General features: G+C 45.8%; 1 protein-coding gene across 7 annotated transcripts; it reads left to right on the plus strand.

The window, feature by feature from the left end:
* Nucleotides 1–1,110: 1,110 nt before the first annotated feature.
* On the plus strand, nucleotides 1,111–23,406 carry FAM124B (family with sequence similarity 124 member B). Of its 7 annotated transcripts, none has more exons than XM_083178056.1 (5): nucleotides 1,122–1,715; nucleotides 6,538–6,737; nucleotides 11,472–11,723; nucleotides 15,924–16,679; nucleotides 20,107–23,406. In XM_083178056.1, exons 4-5 carry the CDS (start codon nucleotides 15,951–15,953, stop codon nucleotides 20,647–20,649), a joined length of 1,272 nt encoding a protein of 423 aa, XP_083034182.1. In that variant the 5' UTR covers nucleotides 1,122–1,715; nucleotides 6,538–6,737; nucleotides 11,472–11,723; nucleotides 15,924–15,950; the 3' UTR covers nucleotides 20,650–23,406. The 7 variants fall into 7 exon arrangements, 6 of the variants coding, with proteins under 6 accessions (XP_083034182.1, XP_083034183.1, XP_083034186.1 ...); XM_083178057.1 differs by having other exon boundaries at nucleotides 11,472–11,672; XM_083178055.1 differs by lacking the exon at nucleotides 11,472–11,723 and having other exon boundaries at nucleotides 1,129–1,715.
* Nucleotides 23,407–24,806: the final 1,400 nt, after the last annotated feature.

Genomic DNA, 24,806 nt, shown 5'->3' on the forward strand with positions numbered 1-24,806 from the left:
CCTCCCAGGTCTCGGGGGTGCCCAGACCCACAGCCGCTGCTATTATTTCACTCCTGGGGCAGGACTGCTGAGCTCACTGCACACAAGCTAGCGCAAACTGTAGGGAACAAGGGAATTTCTGTGTGTTCAGAGCCTCCACCCACCACTCTCAACAGCTGCCTCCAGCCACGTAATGCTGAATTGATGACAGATGCCTACAGTGCTCCCCTCTTGGCTGCTTTTTCATCTTCCTGCATCACCTGAAGGAACCTGCTACCCTGGAATAAACACCCAACGACCGCCAACCAGTATGGCCGAATAAAATATATTGGGGGGGGGGGGGGTTGAGTGGAAATTAAATAAGGGGTGGGGGTGATGTACCCAAAGTATTTGTTGAATGGTGTAGTGTGATTGGCAGGAGATATAGATGGGGCATGAAAGTGTTGATGGGCACAAAATAACTTGCAGGCGAGGCAAATGAGTTCCACCCAGGGCCGGCGCCACCACTAGGCAGGTCTAGGCATTTGCCTAGGGCGCCGGCCACTGGAGGGCGGCAGTTCGCCCCTCGCCCCCCGTGCAAAGAGGGTCAATGCCGGCGTCTGACAGAAGCCTGCAGTGGTGTCCTTGCTGCGCGGGTACCTCCTGCGGCGCTGAGTATAAAGCTTAAGCTGGCGGCGGTGGGGGGTCCCTTCAGTGAATAAGAAATAACTAGCGCTATGCGGCGGCGCGGGAAGCGCTTCTGTTTTGAAAACACTGGCCGCACGCTGATTGGCTGAGATTCAGCCAATCAGCGTGCGCTGTGCGGCCAGTGTTTTCAAAACAGAAGCGCTTCCCGCGCCGCCGCATAGCGCTAGTTATTTCTTATTCACTGAAGGGACCCCCCACCGCCGCCAGCTTTATACTCAGCGCCGCAGGCGGTACCCGCGCGGCAAGGACACTCCTGTCAGACGCCAGCCTGGACCCCCCTGCCTGCTCCCCAGATGGCGCAACAGGTACCCCGGCACCGGGGCGCCCCCACCCCGACTCGCCTGGGGCGCTCCGGTGCCTTGCACCGGCCCTGGTTCCACCACCTCACCAGGGCCACTTTGTGCACATGCAGCCCACAATGGGTCAGGGGAGAGCTAGAAAAGTATAACTTCATTGTAACATTGTCCTTGTCACTTGAACTTTATATCCCCACACAATGGCTACAGCCATGATCACTGTCCAGCCTAGAATTACTTCCCTTGCATATAATCCACCAAAAACAGTTATATTTCATATGCTGCATAGGGGAAACAAAATATTGTATAGTTATAAAACATCATAAGATGCTAAATATATACCTGACCACATAATATCTTACAAATGAAACAATACTATGTTCACTTAATACCAAATATGGTGTATGTCCTATAATGTATCCTATACACAGTGTGTTATGTTTATGTGTATTGTCCTTAATCACTATTGTATATCCTTATACAGTCTAGTGTAGCACAGAGGGAGGGAACAAAGCTTGGCAGCTTCAGTCCTACATAATGTTCTGACAATAGATGCACAGAGGGAGCTCAGTGCTGATGCAGAAGGGCTGTCATTATCCCAGAAGAGGGTCACAGGAGGAAAGGTTGGGACTCTTCCTTTTCCAGCTCACGATGTAAGAGAGAAGAAGAAAGCACAAGATCTGAACAGCAGGTCAGCATGAAAACATCTCCCTGCCACTATATACAATGAACGCTTAGCATCGCGAGCAGCAGGTCAGTGAGGGTTTCCTTATTTCACTGCTTGGAAATGATGGAACACAGAGACTGTCATCTATTTATTCCATTCCACACAATAAGAAACATTATTATTATCCATGCTAAGAGCTATAAATAGCACAGCTAGGATATACTGTGTATTGGGAGCCTTTGTATAACAGACGTATTCTCTGGCAGTTCCATTGTTTGGTGATTGAGGAAGCGATGTTCCCATGATCGGTTGAAGCACATGATCTGCACACGATCTGTACCCAATCCAATGTAGATGACGAATCTTTAGTGCAGCTGGTAAAATCTCCAAACGACCGGCGGGGATGCTGATCGGATCAGAATCACATTGAAAATATGCCCAATTCTGCTCTTTTTACATACAATCGGCCTAAATCGCATCGAAATAGGGGGAGTTAAGCCCAAATCATATTTGCTTTTATGCTTTAACTACTGTATTATGCAGTTTTTTTCTCTTTTTTTAAGACAATTTATCTTAGGATTTCTTGCAACTTATTCCATATTCGCATTGCCGCCATGCAAAAAAAACGGGTTTTTGTTACTGGGTTTTTGGTGGGACACGGATCATCTCAGCTCACAGATCCCGTTCACACTGCTTCCCTGGTCTGCCCTGCCAACAAGGGTAAGGAATCTAAGAGCAGCTAATATTGGCTTTTGAAAGAGCAGCTTTTATTGGCTGTTTAAAGAGCAGCTTAGATGTGCCATACGGGCACCACCACTCTTCCCCTGCTTGAGATCATGCACCTTGGAGAACTTCTTCTTACGAAGTGCTTTAAGTTTGTTCACAACCTGTTGCTGGGTTTTATGGATGCCACGGGCACAGTATTTTTGATATGTTGTAGTACACTGTGGAAACCTTGCCAGTGCCAGTCACTTGCTTCTTTATTTCCTCCATCCCTCTCACAGCCAGCAGCTCCAGCACCTCCTCATCCCTCCACATGTCACCTGAACTCCATCCCCAATCAGCTTGCTTTTTCAAGTCCTTTGTGAAAAACCCGGGTCGAGTCTGTTCACACTGGTGGACACCCGTGTAATTCCCAGGAAAAACCCTGCAAAAAACCTGCGTGCAATTCCCGGGGCATTACATCCGGAAATTTTACTCACACCCATTCACACTGAGAGAAATTACTGCTTGCCCTGCCAAAAAAAAACAGTTTTTTTCGGCAGTGAGAACGGGGTATTACACAGTTAAATGAACATTTTAACACAGCAAAGGTGAATGGAGGAAGGGATTGGGCTAAGTTACTAATACCCCATTTACACTGCGGATTCACACTTGGGATTTTGTACCCTGCCAGACCTGGCATAATGCCAGTGGGTGACATCACTGGAGGTGGGTTCCGAGCTGGTGCTTGGAGATTCATTCTGGATATTGGTATATCTGACATATCAATTCCCCCATATAAACCTAATATAATCACCTAACCCCTGAAAGTGTGTGTTTTGAGGGACATACTGTAGCTGCAAAGATAGATTGATAAATTGGCCCCCAAGTGGACAATATAAAAGGGAGGGCAGTATACTCTAAACAGGTAAGTATATATACGTGGAATATAATGCAAGGCTCTCGCTGCCCTTTAACTCTATGGGCAAGAGGGATTGAAGTGTTTTGCGTGATGGCGGCCACTAGATGGGGCCCAACAGTAGGGGGAGATGCCTTACATGTGATAAAAGTGGTAGATAATGGTGGTTCAGCAAAGGGGCCTATTTCAGCCATGTATATAATACAACCACTATTGAGATTTTTCACACTTCAAATGTAATTCACGCCGTCTGAGGTGCACAATTGCAAATTTGTCTCACACACACACACAAACACACACAGCCAGATCACCGCTTGTAGCTAAATGGGTGTAACTGGATAGCAAAGGGGCCTTCACAATTAGTATTAGTGTGCCAAGGGCGTGTCATGAACACAGAGCCCTGACAGGGCGGCGCTGCACCCTCTGTCTTCTAAGTGCCTGACAGTGTACCGTAGGAACAGGGACACTAGCAGCAGGAAGTACAGCATGACTGCAGCAGCAATACTGGCAGCAGGTCGCCATTTTAGGTACTCTGCATGCCAGATGCTGAGGCCATTGCCTGAGAGCAAAGATGACGCCCCCAGCACTTCTTGCTAGGGATGGCCATCAATAATGTGAAATCATTGATGGCCCATGACCCTCGGTAACTACTTTTACCATAGATGGGGGGTGAACCAGATGTTTTCCAGCCATCAATGATATAAAGCTACTGACATTTCTCTTCTCCCCCCAAGGTTTCAGGACACTGAGCTCACTCCTGGGCTCTGATCTGCTTGCAGCTCATTGGACACTATAGCGCCGGTGGGTGAAACCATCATTATTACCTTACAGATGGTTTCACACCATTGAGCTTATCCTTCAATGTACCATCGTTGGTGACCATCGATGGATAACCCATTGATGGCTAACCAACCGATGGTCATGCCTTCCTCTTGCACACCCCTGATTGCTGCCCTGCATGAACATGTAGACATTGTGGCCTATTTAATTGTATGCAAACATAGATAGCCCTGGTACTGAAAGTGGTGCTGGCTGCTAACACGAGGAGGTTATGTACATGCACTGCATAGGGGCTGCACGGCCACATAGATGCGGTGTACTGGTGCTTGGACCAGTTATTTGCATAGGTTGTGCTGGTTTATTTATTTAACCATGTTTGTTCACACATTAAGGGCATGATTCAGAGGTGCACACAAACTGGATGCTATTTTGATTTTTTATGTACTTGCTTTTGCCATATGCAACAGCAAATACATGCCGGATTATAGGTGGGTCGTGGTGTGACATGAAATGTTCTCAGCCACAGACCCGTTACCACAGGGGCCACATTCAAGTGGAGACACGGCCTCAGAAAGTAAGGTGTCTCAGGCGCAATCTTGAGCACATGGGGTAGACTGGAAGTAGCGATTGCTTATATATTATGGTTATGGTATAAATCATAGACAGACTCATCATAGACAGTCATATGGTCGACCACTAATGGACGACAGTCACAAGGTCAACAGGGTCTAAAGGTCAACAGGTAAAAGGTTGACATGAAAACGGTTGATATGGTCAAAAGGTCGGCAGGCAAAAGGTCGACATGAAAAAGGACGACATGGTCAAAAGGTCGAAATGAGTTTTAAAAAATTTAGGTTGTCTATGTTGACATAGGTCGACATGGACACTGTCAAAGTGTACCGTGTCCCCTTGATTGGCTCGCTGCACTCAGCACACTATTTTATTCTCTCTACACTAGTGGATGGTAGGGCATGAAATACTGCCTGTCGGCACATGTCGGCTTAACACTTTGTAAAAAAATATATGTCGACCTTTTCCATGTCGACCTTTTGACCATGGCGAACTATTGTATGTCGACCTTTGGACCCTGCTGACCTTTTCCATGTCGACCTTTTGACTGTCGACCATTAGTGGTCGACTATATGGGGAAGCACGGATGGTGTAATGGTTAGCATTACTGCCTCACAGCACTGAGGTCATGGGTTCGATTCCCACCAATGGCCCTAACTGTGCGGAGTTTGTATTTTCTCCCCGCACTTGTGTGGGTTTCCTCCGGGTACTCCGGTTTCCTCCCACAGTCCAAAAATATACTGGTAGGTCAATTGGCTTCCAACAAAATGAACCCTGGAATGTCTGTGTGTGCATGTACATGTGGTAGGGAATATAGATTGTAAGCTCCACTGGGGCAGGGACTGATGTGAATGTTCAACTATACTCTGTACAGCGCTGCGGAATCTGTGTGCGCTATATAAGAAACTGTTAATAAATAAATAAATATGACTGTCTATGATGAGTCAGTATATGACCAGTCTGGATACCTATATTATATTGCAACTAAGATTCCGGCAATAGGCGCTAGAGCGTATTCGGCAGCATGAATAAGGCCGTGAAACGCCTTGTACTGTATCATTATCAAGTGATTACATACCTCCCAACTTCTGTGTTGGGGAAATAGGGACCTCGCCGCGCGAGCGTCCGAAAAGGGGGCGGGTGTATGCAAATGAGGGCGTGGCTTATGCTAAGCGTCTATTCTATTAGATTGGGGGGTCTCCCAACTGCCACCCCCCGCAGCGGGACAATGCCTGCCGCGGGTGGGACAGCGGGACAGGACCCGAAAATCGGGACTGTCTCGCTGTAATCGTGACAGTTGGGAGGTATGTGATTATTAATGCATTCGTCAATATACTGCTAATATGCTGCTGCACTATTATCATCTTTATTCTCCTTAAATACTGTATATCTTTATGTGGATGCATTAAAAAATGAATTGCAGGTATTATTTGCAAGATTTCTGGGCCACATATTTCACACTGGAGTCTTGGACATCAATGTGTCAAACTGTAAATATACTCATACTGTAAGTACAGAAGGAGAATTGTGGTGATCTGACAACCCAAAGAAGCAGATGACAAAGAAGTAAAGCCGTGGTGCATTGCATTACTTCAGTGTGAGCCTGTGGAAGTATCTCTTTCTTCCTACAAGGCCTGGCAAATAGGGCAGTTAAACTTTTCCAACAGTAAAGACTCTTCTACAGAGGAGACAATGGTAAGGATTGATGAGGCGAGCACTGTCTCTAACAGTCTGCCTTGGCAATATTTGTAAACTATGTTTCGTCATAATGTGGAGAGGGAGAAGGAAGGCTGCTTGCTCCTGAAAAGCTAATGTAACCTGTCGCTAAGGCGACAAGGGCTCAGCAATCTGAATTAAAAAGCAACAATGACAGCTTTGGAAACTAGTTATGTGGGGAGTTCCAGACTGCACAAACAAATATTTATGTTTATATGCAGCCCGATCACTTTCGCCGGTGGAAAAGAAGTGGCATTCTTTACATGTGCATAGGGAAACCCTGACATACTGTAGATTCATTTCACGATGCAAGAAGACGATTAAGTCAACAATCCTACAAGGCAACAGCCAGAGGAAATATAAAAGCTCTAAAGAAAACACATTGTGGATGCAATATGCCATCAAGGATAAAACAACAAAGGTAACTACAGTATCTCTGATTTAATTGGTTGTGTGCATGTTCTACACAATATATTTTACAATCAAGTAATAATTAATTCAAGCTAAAGGTTTAATTCATAAAATGTTTAGTTCATATTTTTGCAGCGGCATCATAGCCCATATTAGGATGTCAGCGTTTCTGACAACTTATTTATTAGCGGCAGAATATGTAGACATACAGTACATTATTATTAGAGATGAGCAGTGGATTCCCCCCAATGAACATTGCAGAGTATGTCCAAGCCGTGGCTTGTGTTCTACCTCAGGGGTCAGATTCCAAATCGAAAACAAAACACCATCCTCCCGGCGTTGGATTCTCGTGGGTTTTCTATAAACTAACCATGTGGTTAGTATACACTAACCACAAGCCTGTGTTCATCCGCAAGTGCTGTGTCGATGCACAGGTTAAAAAGCTTAAAAGAGTTTAAAAAAAAAAGTTTTTTTTTAAGATTCTACAACCACTAGGCACTGTACCCCAGTGCACTTTGATCATATGCATATATAAGCCTTGTGACTCCACACATTGGCCCTTATTCAGAGAGAATTACATTTGAATGGGGTGTGTTGAAACTGAAATCTAAATTGCATTGTAAAAATAATGCAACCAGTATTTACCCTGCACAGAAACAAAATAACTCACCCAAATCTAATACTCTCTATATGTTACATCTGCCCCACCTGCAGTTCACATGGGTTTGCCCATTTTGAGAACAAACTTGTACTGTGATCAGATCTGAATAGGGCCCATAGGGGATGCAGTTAAAATCCCGGCGGTCGGGATCCCGGCGTTCAGAATCCCGACGCCGGAATCCCGACCGCCGAAATGCTGACACATTCTTTCTCCTGGGGTGTCCACGACACCCCTGGAGGGAGAATAAATTAGCGTGCCGAGCGTAGCGAGGCACCGGGCCCGCTGCGTGGCGAGCGCAGCGAGCCCACAAGGGGGGGCGATCCACGTCCCCCCCTTGTCGGCATTTTGGCTGTCGGGATTCCGGCGTCGGGATTCTGAACGCCGGGATCCCGACCGCCGGGATTCAATACTGAATCCGGCCCATAGTGAGCAGAGCTGTAAGTTGAAAAAAACCCCCCCTATATTCCATTGTTTGTACTGTTTGGTGCGCTTTACCCTAGTGTGCTTTGTTCACTTGTATATAAAAGCCCTGTGACACCATGCAGTGTGAACCTAGCTGTAAAGTGAAAAATAATATATTGTTCTAGGATTTGTACAGTTCTGGTGCACTGCACCCCTGTGCGTCTAGTATTTGCATACCTATAAAGGGTAAAAGTCTATGATCTGTGAATTAAAAAATGAATAATGATCACTTTAGAAAAGAGCAACCAAATATTATCCCTGCAGCTGCTGCCACCAATCAGGGCGATACTTGTCCTTCAATGTCATCTGTGGGTTTAAGTCAGAGCTTCTATAATTAAAATCAAGGGTAAAGAAAAAAGTTTGGGGCAGAAAACATATAATTATCTACATGCCATTCACCACATGCAGTGGCAAGACTCAGAAATTGGCCTTTATTTATGCGGGGTGGTTCTGTACCGTCAATGAGGCAACTTCTGCCCATCATGACCATGCAAGACCTTCTCACTTAGAGTCTAGAAGATGCGTAAAACAAAAAATAAAACCTAAGGCAATAGAACAAACTGTGAATTCAGAAATCTCTGATGAAAGACTAAAGGCCCATATACACTGGGCGTCTTTGAGCTGAAAGTCGCTCAAAACAGCAGGTATGAGCGGCTTTCAGCTCAAAGCCACCCAGTGTGTATGCCCCAGCGATGAAAGATGAGCGCTGCTGCGCACTCCCGCAACATTGCCGGGAAAGCCGTTCATCTGCTGGTTATACCAGCAGATGAGCGGCTTTCAGGCCGGCTTTGCATAGCGCTCCGCTATGCAACGTCATCCTTCCCCCCTCTGTCGGCGCCAGGCAGGGGGAAAGCCGCTCAGTGTGTATGCTGTTAGGACCCAGGGGTCCGTGGGTACGTGGACTGGTGCAGGTCCTGCAACCGCACAGTTCCCCAGGCTCCAGTAGGCTCCAGTACCTGTTGCAGAGGGCTTGCGGCGGGATGGGAGCAGGCAGGGTCCGGCGGCGTCTCCTGATCCTCCTGTGCGCCAGATGCTGGAGGTTGCTAGGCAACCTGTCCGGCGCACGACTTCCGCCAGCAGACGGAGCTCCCAGCCAGTTGCCTAGCAAGAGCAGACGCCGGGCAGCTCGGCTGAAGAGTCCTGGCTGTTTCTAACCAGCCAGGACACCAGGATGTTGGCGCCTTTTCTCAGCTGCAGTATTCAGGAGAGAGGGCTTGGCTTCTCATGCCCTTCCTGATTGGCTGAGGATCCTCTCTTAAGGGGTCTGGGCTTTCTCCCAGACGCCGGTGATAATTCTCTGTGCCTGCTGCAGGGTTGCTGCGGGAGCCTGCAGAGTTTCTCCTATATGCTCAGCCTGGCAAACTCCTGGACACCCTGAGACTACCATCTCTCATTGCCTACCTGGTGTCGTGAGTAAGCTTGGGGCTACAGCTAGCTTGCCCTATTTGCCGGTCATTTGCCCTAGTGGAGGTTGGACATTCTTCCTCCCTTTGTTTTGGTTGGGGTATTAACCCGTGAAGTTGTGCGGAGCACAACTTCCCCTTTTTGCGACAAGGTCGCGTAGAATTGGGTGTGACGGGGTCGCTCGGTCTGAGGTGCGACTGGGTCGCTGTATTTTCTTTACGGTTATCTTACTTTATCTTTGTGTACTTATCCTTTATCCCATACTCGTGTAATAATAGGGATTTTTACATTTGTATTCTCCTTTACACCATTATCTAGTTTGGGCTATCAGTTTAGTCAGCTTTCCTCTTGGACCTATCTCTGGCAGTCTCCACTGACTTGTAACAACATAACACCTGGCTGCACCGGAGCTAGGGCGGGCTTAACTCACCCTTTCAAACGTGACTGCTACAGGCGAAGCCTAGCATCCTGCAGTCCGCGGTCACCTGTCAGAGAAGGCCAATAGAGTTAGTATAGAGGATAGCGGCACCACTCTGTCTGGGTGGCATTTAGGATCTTAGTTACTCCCTGGATCATAACATAAGCACTGAGCGGCTTTTCCCACAGAGCTGATTGTCATCATCGCTGTCCATACACGCTGGGCATAGTCTTCCAGTGTGTATGGACCTTTAGGGGTACATTTACTAAAGCTTTTAAAATTTAAGAGATGATGTTTCCCATAGCAACTAATCAGATTCTGTCTTTAGTAAATTTATGTTAAGTATGACCACGGGTGTTTTTGTGTGAGCCTGACTTTTCTGATACTGTATTTCTGTTCCCTCTGCAAATGGGAGAGTAAGCAGGAGAAGTATAGCTGATGGAATTGAGGATGCTACTGTGGAAATATTGCTATGGTGTAATGGTTAGCATTACTGCTTTACAGCACTGAGGTCATGGGTTCAATTCTCCACCGTACTTGTGTGGGTTTACTCTGGTTTCCTTCCACAATCCACAAATATACTGGTAGGCTAATTGGCAAATTAACCCTACAATGTCTTTTTGTGCGTGTACATGTGGTAGGGAATATAGATTGTAAGCTCCACTTGGGCAGGGACTGATGTTAATGTTCAAATATTCTATGTGAAGAGCTGTGGAATATGTATGCGCTATATAAGAAACTGTTAATAAATAAATAAATACATTTATGTAAGTCAGTCACCAATGGAAGCATTTCTTGCCTGTCATGCATGGTCATAGGACCAAAAAAAAATCACATCTAATGTGTGGAATTATTTTTACCCAAATCCTGACAACAATTGTCCAACCATCTGTAGCATTTGTTAAACCACCATAAGTAGAGGTAAGGTTATTAATCGTCTAGAAGCTTCCTAGTGCAAAGATTAGATGCAGACCAGAATCAGACTGGGGCAAGCAGGGTCCACCAGGGGAATGCAGTTTTAGGGGTGTGGACAGCCACAAGAGGGGGTGAGCACAGCCCATATAAAGGCTTGGCTAACCATTCAAGATTGTATGGTAAATGCATGATAATGTAGCAAATGAAAAACACAATGCATTGTAGCAAATACCCCATAGTCCTGTGCAGTATAAGGAAACATATGTATACTTCAAATATCTGGAACCTGGATGGGCCCCAATACAGTTAGCCCCACTGGAGGTTTCCCCTGTAGCCATCAGGGCCAGTCCAACTTTGCTGGAGGCCATCATCATAAGTAGTGCTGCAGGCCCACAAGCTTTGCACTTATAACACATTGATTCTCCTTACAGCGGCACTTCCAAGGCTCTTTTACTATATGTAGTAGTCAGTGGTAAATGCTACAGTATATATATATATATATATATATATATATATATATATATATATATATATCATTTCCACACCATGGGCCCAATTCAGACCTGCACACAAATTCTCAGCACTGCTGATTATTGGATAACATGCGCGGAGTATGCTGTGCGCATGTGCACGCCATCTGTACGAACCTAAATAGCAAAGGCTAGCCTTCACTGTACGTACGAAGGCTAGCCATCCATTGGATGGTAAGTGATTCCAGATGGATTTCCCCTGTGTGCATGGCTGCAGGCGCATTCGCAGCCTGGGGTGGCTTTTACCTGCATGCTGGGCTCGAAAACTCGCAGCCCAGCGTGCAGGTCTGAATCGGGACCCATATGCATCTATGTAAGATAAAATGGAATTTGATCATCTGATTCCTTTGGCAGGAAAAAAAGTGGCGTTGGAATGCTGACTTACCTGATTTCTTTGACGAAAGCAACCAAATATTGCATATAGCTGTTAAAATATTGATTTGGAAGGAAAAAGAAATATATGAAAGCGAGAGTGTGTGAAACATATCGCTGGTTACAAGTGTAACCTAAACACAGTGTGGGAGAGCTCGGCAATTCAGGCTACCAATACTTACAGTGAGTACAGACACAATCATAGGAAGCAGCGCTTTTCCTGCTTATATGAAGGTATGTGCAGTCAGACAGGAAAGTCAGATTTCCATTCTTAATTAGCCTTTAATAGATTTGGGTTTGGTTTACAGAAGCTAATCTAAAAACTGAATATTGTCACAGACAGAAAAATGGTACAGTGGAGGTTATTCTGATCGGAGCGGCCAAACGTGCGTACGTTCGCAATTAACGTACGCTAGCCGTACGCGGCCGTTGGGGTTAAGTCCACCCACAACTCTGCCGCATACGTACGGCCATAAACAACGTAGAAGGGGAGTGGCGTACTAATGAGCGTACGCCAACGTACACGGACGGGCCAGCCCTTACACTCCGACAACTGGCGTACAACTGAGCGTACGCCGCCGTTTACGGACGTCTCTCGTCCGTCTTCCCACCGCCTTCTTGCGGAGATCTGAGCGTACGCCAGCTTGCACGGACGGGTCCCTATTGTTTTCAATAGAAAACTCAGCTTATGTCACCGCTCGTGAGAGTGAGCGTACGTCCGTGTACGCTGACATACCCTTCATATATATGGACCTGCAAATGTTGCCTTTCAACTATAATTATGAAAATTAATTAATTGATTGAATTAATTAATGTGCAAAATAGTGGCCATGGGATTAAAACATTGCTGAAACATCCTTTGTAGGTGTTAGATGTGGTTTATGTTATTGTATCATAAATACAAAACCTATGTTTGTATTAGAGTGAACACGTCGACACATGTCGACTTGTGTCGATTGAGTGTGCTACTGTGTAAAGTCTATGAAAGCACGTAGTGAATGTGTATAACTGTTTAACAAATACCTACCTTAGCATATATAAGCAGGTCTTACAAAGATTCTTACCTCAATTTAAACAAACCTTTAAATGTAGAGAAGTATAGAAAGATAAGCTTCCAATGTGTTTGAGTGCTGTGTGTGGCTTGCAGGTAGTGAAATCATGGTTTGGACTTAATAGACTGCAGCATTGCTTATTACATTCAGGTGTATGTGTTTGGTAGTAATCCGCGTAAATTAGCTAACCCAGGCGCACGCTGACATGCGGTATCTGTAGGGGTGGTTTGAGATGGCGGTTGGCGGCCGCCTGTTTTGTGTCCGAAATGAACGGTGCTTTAGTCGATCGTGCGGTAGTAGCACCGCTCATTTTTGGTGCACACCCCCATGTACGCCCATATTTACGCCCATTTTCCCTCATTATTTCGGCCGCACCCCTCATCACGCCCCTATGCCGCCCCCAATGCCCGTACACTCGCGTACAGGTTTTTTCGCACGTAGAGACCCGGCCGTAAGCGTTATGGAGTGTTCGCGCCTGCGCATTAGCGAATGTACGCATGCGCAGATCATTAAAAACCCCGGGACGTGCGCGTACGGCCCGGCCGCTCCAACCAGAATAAGGCCCAGTATGTACTATGGAACCAGTAAGATAGTATTGTATATAAAAGATCTCTACAAGGTTGGAAAACGTATTCATTATCGTGAGAACATTACAGGAAAAGTGATAATAATAATAATAATAACCATCCCAACAATTAATGGTCTACCAACCGACGGTCAACAATGAACATTGATCTGTTGATGATCTGGGATTCATGGAAATTAAACATGTTAAAACATGTTAAAAAACGTCTGATTCCCAATCCCGAATGGAAACATTCAGGAATTGAGAGTTTTAAACAACGGCCGGAGGGGGGGAGATCCAGGCGGCAGTGCTTAGCCGGACGGCAGCAATGGCCGTCATTTAGCGTAGTGACCGCTGGGGGAGCATCACATGGTTTCCCAGCTCCCCCAGCGGGCACATCCTGGATGGTAAATATAATGCACACTACACACACACACACACACAACACACACACACAACACCCACTAACACAATCATATCCCCACTATCCACGTCATACCCCCAGTGTCCACGTGGGCGTGGAGTTAATTCTAGTGGCGAAAGTGGCGTATCCGCGTCCCCTCGCGGGGCTCGCTGTGCTCGCCACACTTTGGGCTCGGTGGCTCGCCACTCTTTCTAAAGTTAACTCCACGCCCACGTGGACACTGGGGGTATGACGTGGATAGTGGGGATATGATCTTTTATGTATTAGCTGAGCTCCAGTTACGTAAATTACGTAATTTGTGTAAGTTACGTAGTTTACGTAGCCAGCATAGTGGTGTATTGGTATTCTCAATACACCACTACACAAAGGGCCTTATTCAGATCTGAGCTCAGTACAAATTTGTTTGGAAAATGAGCAAAACCATGTGCACTGCAGGTGGAGCAGATGTAACATGTATAGAGAGAGTTAGATTTGGGTGGGGTGTGCTGAAACTGAAATCTAAATTGCAGTGTAAAAATAATGCAGCCAGTATTTACCCTGCACAGAAACAAAATAACTCACACAAATATAACTCTCTCTATACATGTTATATCTGCCACACCTGCAGTACAGCATGGTTTTGCCCAATTTCCAAATAAATTTGTACTGAGCGCAGTTCTGAATAAGGCCCAAAGTACGTAAGGGGCGCCCTGCTAATACATAAGTACCCGAATGAATATGACTGAATATGGCTGTTTTAGCCATATGCAAATTCGTATTCCGGAGGGGAATTTACAAAGCAGTCAAATACGACTGCTTTGTATTTACCGATGGTGTATTCATTCGTATTAGTGGCCGTATAATATAACAGCCACTAATACGAATTCATATAGGCAGCCTGCATGGATCAGTCAGATCCGTGCAGGCTGCAATGTAAAAAAAAATTATAGATAAATAAATAAATAAAAGGTAGTGGGGTCCCCCCACGGCCGTAACCAGCGCCTGGCTGAAAGAGCAGGGGCTGTTTTTAAAAAACCCACCACACCCCAATAAGTGGGGTCATTGATGTCAGAAAGGGGGTGGGGTGGAGTGGTGGTGCCTGATCGGGCGGCAGGGGAGGAGGCAGCACTGACGCTGCCCCCTCCATATATTGCGAACGTGAACGTGACCCAGGTCGCTCGACCCAGGTTACCTATTCACACTGCACAGCAAACCGGGTCCAACACGGGGTATTTGTGCCATGTGAAATGGGTATTAACATTCCTTTTGTTACTATATAGTTTAAGCCAAGTAGTTTTTCTTGCACAAAAACCACGAATAAGATGAAATCCAATGAATAGGCTTTAGGTGTGTTGGGTGATATCCGATTAAGGGGGGAGGGGGGGCAGGGGTACATTACGTTCATGAACCGTTGCCATCAGAGGCAGAGCCACAGAGACCTCAGTGGAGGGGACCAACGTTTAGTGCCGGGGGCCACTGCTCAGCAAATCTCTGCACCGGTTGGGGAGCGAGCTACTGAGCAGCAGCAGCGACTGGTCTCTGCCTGACTTGTACTAGTGCTCTATGTGTGTATGCTATATGTATGATTGTAGGTATGCTGCATGTATATGTACTGTATGTTGTGTGTGTATACATATGTGCTCTACAGTATGCTGTATAGCTATGCTATATGTGCTATATGTATGCTGTATATCTATGATATGTGTGTATATATATATGTATGCATGCCATGTATGTATGTATGTGTTTGTAAGCTTATGCTATGTGTGTATGTATGTATGTATGTATGTATGTATGTATGCATGTGGTGTGTATGCATACATGCTATGTGTGTGAGTATGTATGTATGTATGATATATGTGTATGTATGCTTTGTGTGTGTGTGTGTGTGTGTGTGTGTGTTTGTGTAGGTATGTAGGTATGTATGTATGCTGTTTTTTTCTAATTGTATTTGCAAATCAACCGATTACCTTGATTTTCAGTTTACTTTAAATGATAAATACAGGACGGGGTGTAATAGCATCCGAGTACAGCGGCTGTGCGGGATTCTGGCCGAACTCTGACTTCTTGTAAAGGAGCAATCCTTTACAAGGTAAAAATATGCTTTGTCAATGACTGCCTCCCGCATGGCCATCAAACTCGGACGCTATTACATCTGGCCCATAGTCATTTATTAGGGGCCCCCTTTGTCTTAACTATCCTGGGTCCCATGGAGCCTTAATCCAGCTCGGATCCAAGGTCAATTAGCAATCCGTCAATGGGTATAAAAAGGTCTTTGTATAAGAAGAGACTAGATAATATAGCAATGCATGTAGTAAAACTTACATGAAGTCATGTGCAAATCAAATATAAAAGTTGCCTGGAAGTGGTAATAAACTTTAATGTAAAATTAAGTTTTATCTATTTCATTCTAGAAATAACATCTTCTAAACGGCCTTTAAATGAGCAGCAGACACATTGTTCTGCCTGTCACCATTCACTTGCTTGCCAGCTCTGGTGACTCTACGGTGTTCCAGCAAGCAATAGATCGGCTTCTCTGTGTACTGGATCTTGATACTCAACTCTTTCTGGTGTCTGAGCGAACATCTCCAGTACAGCGCTATGAGCACCACAGGAGAAGGAGGGAATTTCCAGGGATCTCTGTGATGCTCTTCCTCCGTGAAGACCTAGGTGAAGAAAGGATAGCCCTCCTGCAAAGCTTTTTCCAGCTACCACCATGGGATCATGTCAACAATGAGCATAACCAATGTCCATCCTCCTCAATAAGTCAAGCATGTGATGATTTTTACTGTCTGGATGCCCACATGCCAGTGTGGGGCATAAGACGGGTTCATTATGGTGCAGAGATCCTAAGAGTTACATTGTATTGTAGCTATGATAACTATGAGGATGCAGTGAGACTTTATGAAATGATCCTGGGGATGGCGGCAACCAGCCAGGTGGCCAGATTCTGCTCCTTCGTTTTGCAGTCTACCAGAAACACATCCATACAGTTCTCCTTAAAACAGCTGCCCCCAGGCGTGTCTGTCCAAGTGAGAGATTCCTGTGCCCTACAGTTCATCATACAAGCCATAGGACAAATGGTCCCCTTGCTACCTTACCCTTGTATGCCAATCAGTGACGCACGCTGGCAAACCCAAGATTATGATGGCAACAAAATCTTATTTCTGGTAATGAAACCTTGGTCATAAAAACACAATTTTTTTATGTTTTATTGTATATATCTATGGTAAGGGAACAGGCTAAGGGAAATTTACAACCAAAAATGCATTTTAATAAGCTGCATAAAATAATATAATATTTGCATCTCATATAAATAGTTGGCCTTATATTTATCATTTTGTTTTAACTATATTCTCCTGCTAGAGATCCATATATTTATTATCTGTATCTCATATAGCGCAGCATATTTTGTGGCATGGGAACATTTATAGAACAAAGCTGGGTAACAACAGACAGACCTAGAAGTAGGAGGGCCCTGCTCGCAAGCTTCCAATCGATTGGGAAATAGACACTGATACACAAGGATAGGTGCTACCTATTACATATTCATCCTGCCAGATTGCAAAGGTTCTTAATGGTCCGTGTTATATTGTCACCCAGCAATGTTGGGCACAGGTCAAGAGTATGTGAAAGTGAAGAAAGAAAAGATGGTGGCGATGTGTGGACTGTATAGAGGGGATGTATTTGGGTAGGATAGCTTATGATAATGGGCAGTTCTGAAATCTTATAATCTTGCCCGAAGAGGTGAGTTTACAGGAAACGCTTGAAGGTTTGTACACTAGAGGAGGGTATTATTGTTCATGGGGGCATTGCACATTTGATGGAGCTTGGCAAAAGTTCTGTGGCTGGGCTCATTTGGTCCCTATTTTGTATAAAAAAAAAACATTTTGGGAGGAGAGGTTTTAGCATGATGGTCCTTAACGAAATGGTAAATGACAGTTTTAGCTGGGGTTCCTGTTTGTTCCTATTAACTATGAACTGGAGGTGACATTATAGGGGCTCTAGTGCTCATTCATTCATTCTGCATGATGCAGTGAATCATCAAGTAGCAGGTGTCTGTATAGTGCAGGCATTCCCAACCACGGTCCTCAAGGCACACCAACAGTGCAGGTTTGTAGATATCCAGGCTTGAGCACAGGTGACTTAATTAGTATCTGAGGGATTCTGATTAAACCATCTATGCTGAAGCCTGGATATCACTAAAACCTGCACTGTTGGTGTGCCTTGAGGACCGTGGTTGGGAATGCCTGGTCTAGTGTATGTAAGAAAATGAAAGCATTCGACCGATTGCAATGTTCATAAATTAACTCTGTTGTCCATTCATATATTGCAACTAATAGATTTATTAATTAAACGGTACTCTTTACCTAGAAGGGCGCCAGCGATTGAAATCGCGGGGTTCGGGGGTAAAAATCGCGGTGATCGCGGTCATCGCGGGCATCGCGGGTAAATCGGGATGGCCGCGATGCCCGCGATGACCGCAGTCACCGCGATTTTCTCATAGGGAACAATGTTAAAACGGCAGATTGACCGCGATTTTACTGTTAAATGCCTCAATGGACCCGATTTGGGGCCAAATAGGCCAAATTAACCCTTAAATGTCCCCCCAAATTTTTAACGCCACCCCACGATCCACGCCAACCCGAAGCATGGCGAGCGGCGGCGGTACGCGTCCTCCGACCTTTTCATGCCCTACTATCCACTAGGGCGTGGTGTGAGAATATAATAGTGTGGCGAGCGCAGCGAGCCACCGAGCCCGAAGCGTGGCGAGCGCAGCGAGCCCCGCGAGGGGACGTGGATACCTTCACAGGTAGACGCGTCCCCTCGCGGGCTTCACAGGTGTCCGCGTCGCCACGGACACCTGTGAAGCCCGCGAGGGGACGCGCATAACTGTGAAGGTATCCGCGTCCCCTCGCGGGGCTCGCTGCGCTCGCCACGCTTCGGGCTCGGTGGCTCGCTGCGCTCGCCACACTATTATATTCTCACACCACGCCCTAGTGGATAGTAGGGCATGAAAAGGTCGGAGGACGCGTACCGCCGCCCCTCGCGGGCTCGCTGCGCTCGCCACGCTTCGGGTTGGCGTGGATCGTGGGGTGGCGTTAAAAATTTGGGGGGACATTTAAGGGTTAATGGGCTCTGTGGCCCATTTAACATTGATTCCTATGGCCAAATCGGGTGGATTGAGCCATTTAACAGTAAAATCGGGTCCATCGCGCCTTTTAACATTGATTCCCCGCGAGGGGACGTGGATACCTTCACAGGTAGACGCGTCCCCTCGCGGGCTTCACAGGTGTCCGCGTCGCCACGGACACCTGTGAAGCCCGCGAGGGGACGCGCATAACTGTGAAGGTATCCGCGTCCCCTCGCGGGGCTCGCTGCGCTCGCCACGCTTCGGGCTCGGTGGCTCGCTGCGCTCGCCACACTATTATATTCTCACACCACGCCCTAGTGGATAGTAGGGCATGAAAAGGTCGGAGGACGCGTACCGCCGCCCCTCGCGGGCTCGCTGCGCTCGCCACGCTTCGGGTTGGCGTGGATCGTGGGGTGGCGTTAAAAATTTGGGGGGACATTTAAGGGTTAATGGGCTCTGTGGCCCATTTAACATTGATTCCTATGGCCAAATCGGGTGGATTGAGCCATTTAACAGTAAAATCGGGTCCATCGCGCCTTTTAACATTGATTCCCCGCGAGGGGACGTGGATACCTTCACAGGTAGACGCGTCCCCTCGCGGGCTTCACAGGTGTCCGCGTCGCCACGGACACCTGTGAAGCCCGCGAGGGGACGCGCATAACTGTGAAGGTATCCGCGTCCCCTCGCGGGGCTCGCTGCGCTCGCCACGCTTCGGGCTCGGTGGCTCGCTGCGCTCGCCACACTATTATATTCTCACACCACGCCCTAGTGGATAGTAGGGCATGAAAAGGTCGGAGGACGCGTACCGCCGCCCCTCACGGGCTCGCTGCGCTCGCCACGCTTCGGGTTGGCGTGGATCGTGGGGTGGCGTTAAAAATTTGGGGGGACATTTAAGGGTTAATGGGCTCTGTGGCCCATTTAACATTGATTCCTATGGCCAAATCGGGTGGATTGAGCCATTTAACAGTAAAATCGGGTCCATCGCGCCTTTTAACATTGATTCCTATGGGAAATCGGGAGCATCGCGTCGCGGGCATCGCGGGTACATTTATGGCCGGCCGCGACGCGACCGACACGATTTCCATGTTTAACATGGGTTTCAATGGTAAATCGCGGGCATCGCGTCGGTCGCGTCGCGGCCATACATAAATGTACCCGCGATGCCCGCGACGGGCGCCCTTCTAGGTAAAGAGTACCAATTAAACTATACTAAATAAGGGGGGATATGTGATCATTTAAACAAAAACAAAAAAACATTGAGTGACAGATTGGGCTTGTGATTGGCCGCTGGTATCTGCAGAACGTACCTGAAGATTGTTAAAAAAACACATTTTTCCTGGTAAAAACTGGTGCACTCTCTACCGAGAAGCAACTTCCCTTGTATATACAGTATACACATCATTTTGCAGTTACTGTTTTAGACTAAAATGTTTCATATTTAACATATTTTTGTTTCTAATTAGGTTACTTGCGACAACACAGTGACACAAGGAGGTGACACAGTTGCTCCTGAATTACAATCAAACCCTGCCCAGTTATCCTCATGTACCCAGCAGACTAAGAATACACACTTGGAGGATCAGATTAGGCCGGGACACTGGAAATGTAAAGAAGTATTTAAAACAACATGCAAATCATCAGGTCAAAGACAACCCTTGCATGGTACTACTGATAGCAATCATCCCAAACTGATGCCAAGGCACCCAGACGAGACAGAAATGAATGTGGATACTGGGCATAGAGTTATGAGTCTGAGGCGCCAAATGTCTCCTGCTTATAGGCTATCAAGGTGTCTGCGAAGCATGTCAGTTTATGAACACAGTCATGTTTTTGATCCGGTCTGTAAAGACACCGTAGATCTACCCTCTGAACAAGAAGCCCATAATTTCCCTCTGGCTGTTAAAGGGAACAAAGAATCTGACATCAGAACCAAAATATTTCTCCCAGAGAGATCTGTGAAACACCATAGCAATAGCAAGAAGCTGAGAGAAGAATTTTTCATTTGATGTGAGCTAATGCCGGACTAACCTTTCCTTTGCACAAGTAAACTGCTTTCATGACAGTTACCATTTAAGCTGGTTAAAAAATGCAGTTTGAATTTATATCTAAGAGCAATAAGTCAATAGGTTTATTAACGTGGTTGGGGACGTCCGTGGCACTCTAAACTATGCTGGAAAGCAAGTGTATAATGTCTAAGCATGCCAGGTTAATTCAGTTAAAGAAATGTGTTTCTTTCAATTTAAAAATTGTATTTAGGAGGTTGATAAAAATGTGCAGTTCTAGATTTTCCCTGCGGGTGGCACTGCATTACATCCACTATATTACAATTATTTGTCTTCCTGTATTCCCAGCACATATTAGTCAGCGTTTAAGCTATGAGCAAGTAAGGTTGCTAATACATCATTGGCCATTGGGGGATGGGATTCCCAATACTGGGAATAGATGACCGTATCATCCAAATAAGCTGAGGCATAGGCAATATGGTATAGAAAAAAACTTGACCATGTCCCACAGGGAAGTAGCCAGAGTCCTGTGCAGTTCAAATATATTGAAATAGTCTATCCGGGATGGAGAAGGCTGTCTTGGCGCTAGGGGTTTTAACTAATTACTGCTTGCAAGATTCTTGACTAATTCAGCACAAGATAACTGTTTGAGAGACCTCATTTAAATTCACTGCAGAAGCAAATGCTTCTGTGTGGTTTGGACACCAATACAATTCAGCTGTTCCATTCATTGGTGGATTTTTACACCACATCTAAATTTAGCATTTTCTGTGCCCTTGGTACTAATATACATCTGACTGCAGGGATTCAGTAGGGTTTTGTTTTATGTCTAACCCCCAAGGAGTGATGAAGTTGTGTTCAATGATAATGATACACCCAGGAATGGCTGAGCATACGTCTTGGCTCCATTGTATCATATTATCAACGTGTTGGTCTGATCTGGTGACAGAGTTGACCTTACTGGCACCTATGCATGTCCAAATATGGTACCTTGCAACCCAGCTCCTTCTGCTTTATGCCAAGGTTTCCGGATGTCGACATGGTAGGTCTGTTCTATCTTCCTGACCCTGTAATTAATTGGCCCAACAGATTACATTATTTCAAATGGACCTTACCAGTTAGTAAACCAATTTCTCTCTGGAGTCGGCACCAAGACCAATACATTGTCCTTAGGTTGAAAATATCAAACTACAGCAGTTCTACTATTGTCTCTCTTTTGGCACAACTGCACTAATTGAACATAATGCACTTCTGGTACAATTTTCCTCAACCTCTCATATAGCTGAGACACAAATTGGGCTATGTTAAGTTTTAAGGACTTTGCTGTTCCCAACTCACCTTAAGAATATTTAGGATATTCCTTGGTGGTCTGCCACACAATAACTCAAAGGAGCTACAGCCTGAGGTACATCCTAAATTGAGAACCTTAATTAGAGCCAGAGGGTCTCCAATTTTCTCTTGTGCCACAGCCTTCCTTACCATATGCATCAGTCTTCTATTGAAACTTTTCATTAGACAATCAATTTGTGGATTGAAAACTGATATCTGCAACATCTTCATGACAGAGGTCCTTAATTACACAGAACCTAGTACATCAACTTCGGGATTCCCAGCCGGATAGGATATACAGTACACAATTGTGCTAGATTTCGGCAAGGAAACTGCCTTTGGAAACGAGTATTCTAGGATAAGTAGGACATTCTAGTGTCTCTAAGCTGACTGTTCCACAGAGCCTCCTATATCCATTCCTATCCTTTGAAAGGTTCATGTGCCTTTGGTCTTAAAGGTTGCAAATCCACAAATAAGTGCATGTGCAGTTTTTATTAGTAAAGGCACATGAACCTGTGGCATCAACAATTGCTCCACATGTTTAACTTACACCTTCCTCACTTTATACAAGATGCTTTTGATCATGTAAAATAGTAAACCATTCACTGGGCCAACAGTTTTCTCTACCCTATTAACCATCACATTTGTATAGATATTTTCAAGAGTTGCATTGTTAAGTTGATCATGTCCAGAGTCTTTTAAAGAAAAACCCAGTGGTTGTGAGTCTACAACCTGGGCTGGAGAATCCTTGTCCAAGACTTCACCAGCAAAATATGCTGGGAGTTGATTCGTTACCCAAAGCCGTTGACCCCAACACTTTGGCCCTTATTCAGATCTGATCGCAGTACAAATTTGTTCTCAAAATGGGTAAAACCATGTGCACTGCAGGTGGGGCAGATGTAACATGTGCAGAGAGAGTTACATTCAGGTGAGTTATTATGTTTCTGTGCAGGGTAAATACTGGCTGCATTATTTTTACACTGCAATTTAGATTTCAGTAAAAAACACACCCCACCCAAATTTAACTCTCTGGTACTTGTGTATTATCATGGCGCCCGCAAAATCGGATGTGATTTAGCGCTTGATTTTCTGGCAATTTGCATGCTATTCCATCCTTGCAAACCCCCACTAAACAAGTCAGCCTGAATCGTGGCGAGTGGACGCGGTACGCGTCCTCCCGACCTGTTCATACCCCCAGTATCCTCGTCGGCGTGGAGTTGATTTTATAAAAGCGTGGCAAGCACAGTGAGCCACCGAGCCCGAAGTGTGGAGAGAGCAGCGAGCCCGGTGAGGGGACGCGTAAAACGATCCGGAAGTGTGGCAAATGCAGCGAGCCCCATGAGGGGACACTGATTACTTGACGTGTATTCCGCTGCGCTCGCCACGCTTTATAAAATCAACTCCACAGGTGAGTAGTGGGGGTATGAACAAGTCGGGAAGACGCGTACCGCGTCCACTCGCCACTCTTCGGGGCTGACTTGGATAGTGGGGGGGGGTGCAAGGATGGAATAGCATGCAAATCGGCAGGAAAATTGATCAGATCTGAATAAGGGCCTTTGACCAATTAGTTCTGGGAAGGAATTGCAGTGGACCCCTAGGCCACATTCAATAAGAGTAACTCAGTTTGGGGTTCACTTCATCATGGCCCTCAAGCAGATCTTTCAATATAGGTCTTTGAGAATGTGGTTCAGAATGTGGTTCAATTGGCAACTTCTTTGACTGGACAATCTCTTATTTTGAAATAGGGAGAAGTATCTACCAATAATCAGCAGATACAGGAGTTTGTGAGTGATGGCTGATACAAGTGACCAAAGCTCCTTGATGGTGCCTGGCAGGAGAGTGTTTTCATACTCCTTGGTAGCTCTATAAATACAATAAACATTAACTATGGACAACTGAGCTTGAGACCAAGGTCAACTCATGTGCCAAGGTCTTTTAGGGCCAGATACAAGGACAGTCTTCTGAAAACTACATGTTTACCACCTTAGGCTCATTTTACAGGAGCTCAAAAGTTTGTTCCTGCGTGAACAATCCATGAAGCTGAGGAAGCTTTTACTACCTTAGTCCTGGTGTCAATCTTAGTCTAATCTTAGTCAAGTCTGGGCTTGTGTCGAAACATAGGTCTCAGAACATATAGTGGCCAGTTAGACATAAGCTGCAAAGCTCTATTTCTCTCGACCATGGTGGCCAGGTCTTCAAGTGACCGTGGGTTAGACTGCTGCACTCTCCCTTATCCAAAGCCCATCTGCAATTTTTTATATCAAGGCTCTCTATCATCCGAGCATGTATGCTTCTCTGGCTGCAGCCTCTTCCTGGGAACTTTTGTCAAGTCATCCAGCTGAGCTTAGATTATTTGGTTATGGACAGTTGGCAGTCAAGATACTTCTAGGCCCTCCATATTCCTGTGACCCCAATATGTGCTAATTCAGCATAAGACTCACAAAACTAATATCCCTTTCACACTGCAGCTCTTAAATGGGATATTGCCGTATTTTTTTTGCCTTTTAAAACATTTAGAGCTGCAGTGTGAAAGCTCCAGGGTACTTTACCCGTTTAAGAATTACCGGTATTTCTTAAACGGTTAAAAAGCAGTGTCCTACCCATTTCAGACCCTTTTTTTGGCAGTGTGAACAGGTCTGAAACGGTATTTAGGACCCTGGCAGTAATGATCACTGACCTGGTCCCGCTCTGTGCATATCTAATGAGCGGGAGCCAGTGCAGTGAATATTTATATACTTAGGACTCTTCAAAGATGTTTCAGTGGGCCACTTCACCAGGATGAATAACTGGTAGTTAAATGGTCCTGTGCAGGATTGAATATAGATTTAAAT

The sequence above is a fragment of the Crinia signifera genome, chromosome 3, assembly GCF_055691185.1.
Source record: "Crinia signifera chromosome 3, ASM5569118v1, whole genome shotgun sequence".
Taxonomy (NCBI): Eukaryota; Metazoa; Chordata; class Amphibia; order Anura; family Myobatrachidae; genus Crinia; species Crinia signifera.

Excerpts from the sequence above, each read along its gene's own strand:
- FAM124B (XM_083178056.1), top strand. The coding sequence starts at position 15,951 with ATGAGCAGCAGACACATTGTTCTGCCTGTCACCATTCACTTGCTTGCC. Across the intron at positions 16,680-20,106 it reads GCAACAAAATCTTATTTCTG|GTTACTTGCGACAACACAGT; the intron begins GTAATGAAACCT and ends GTTTCTAATTAG.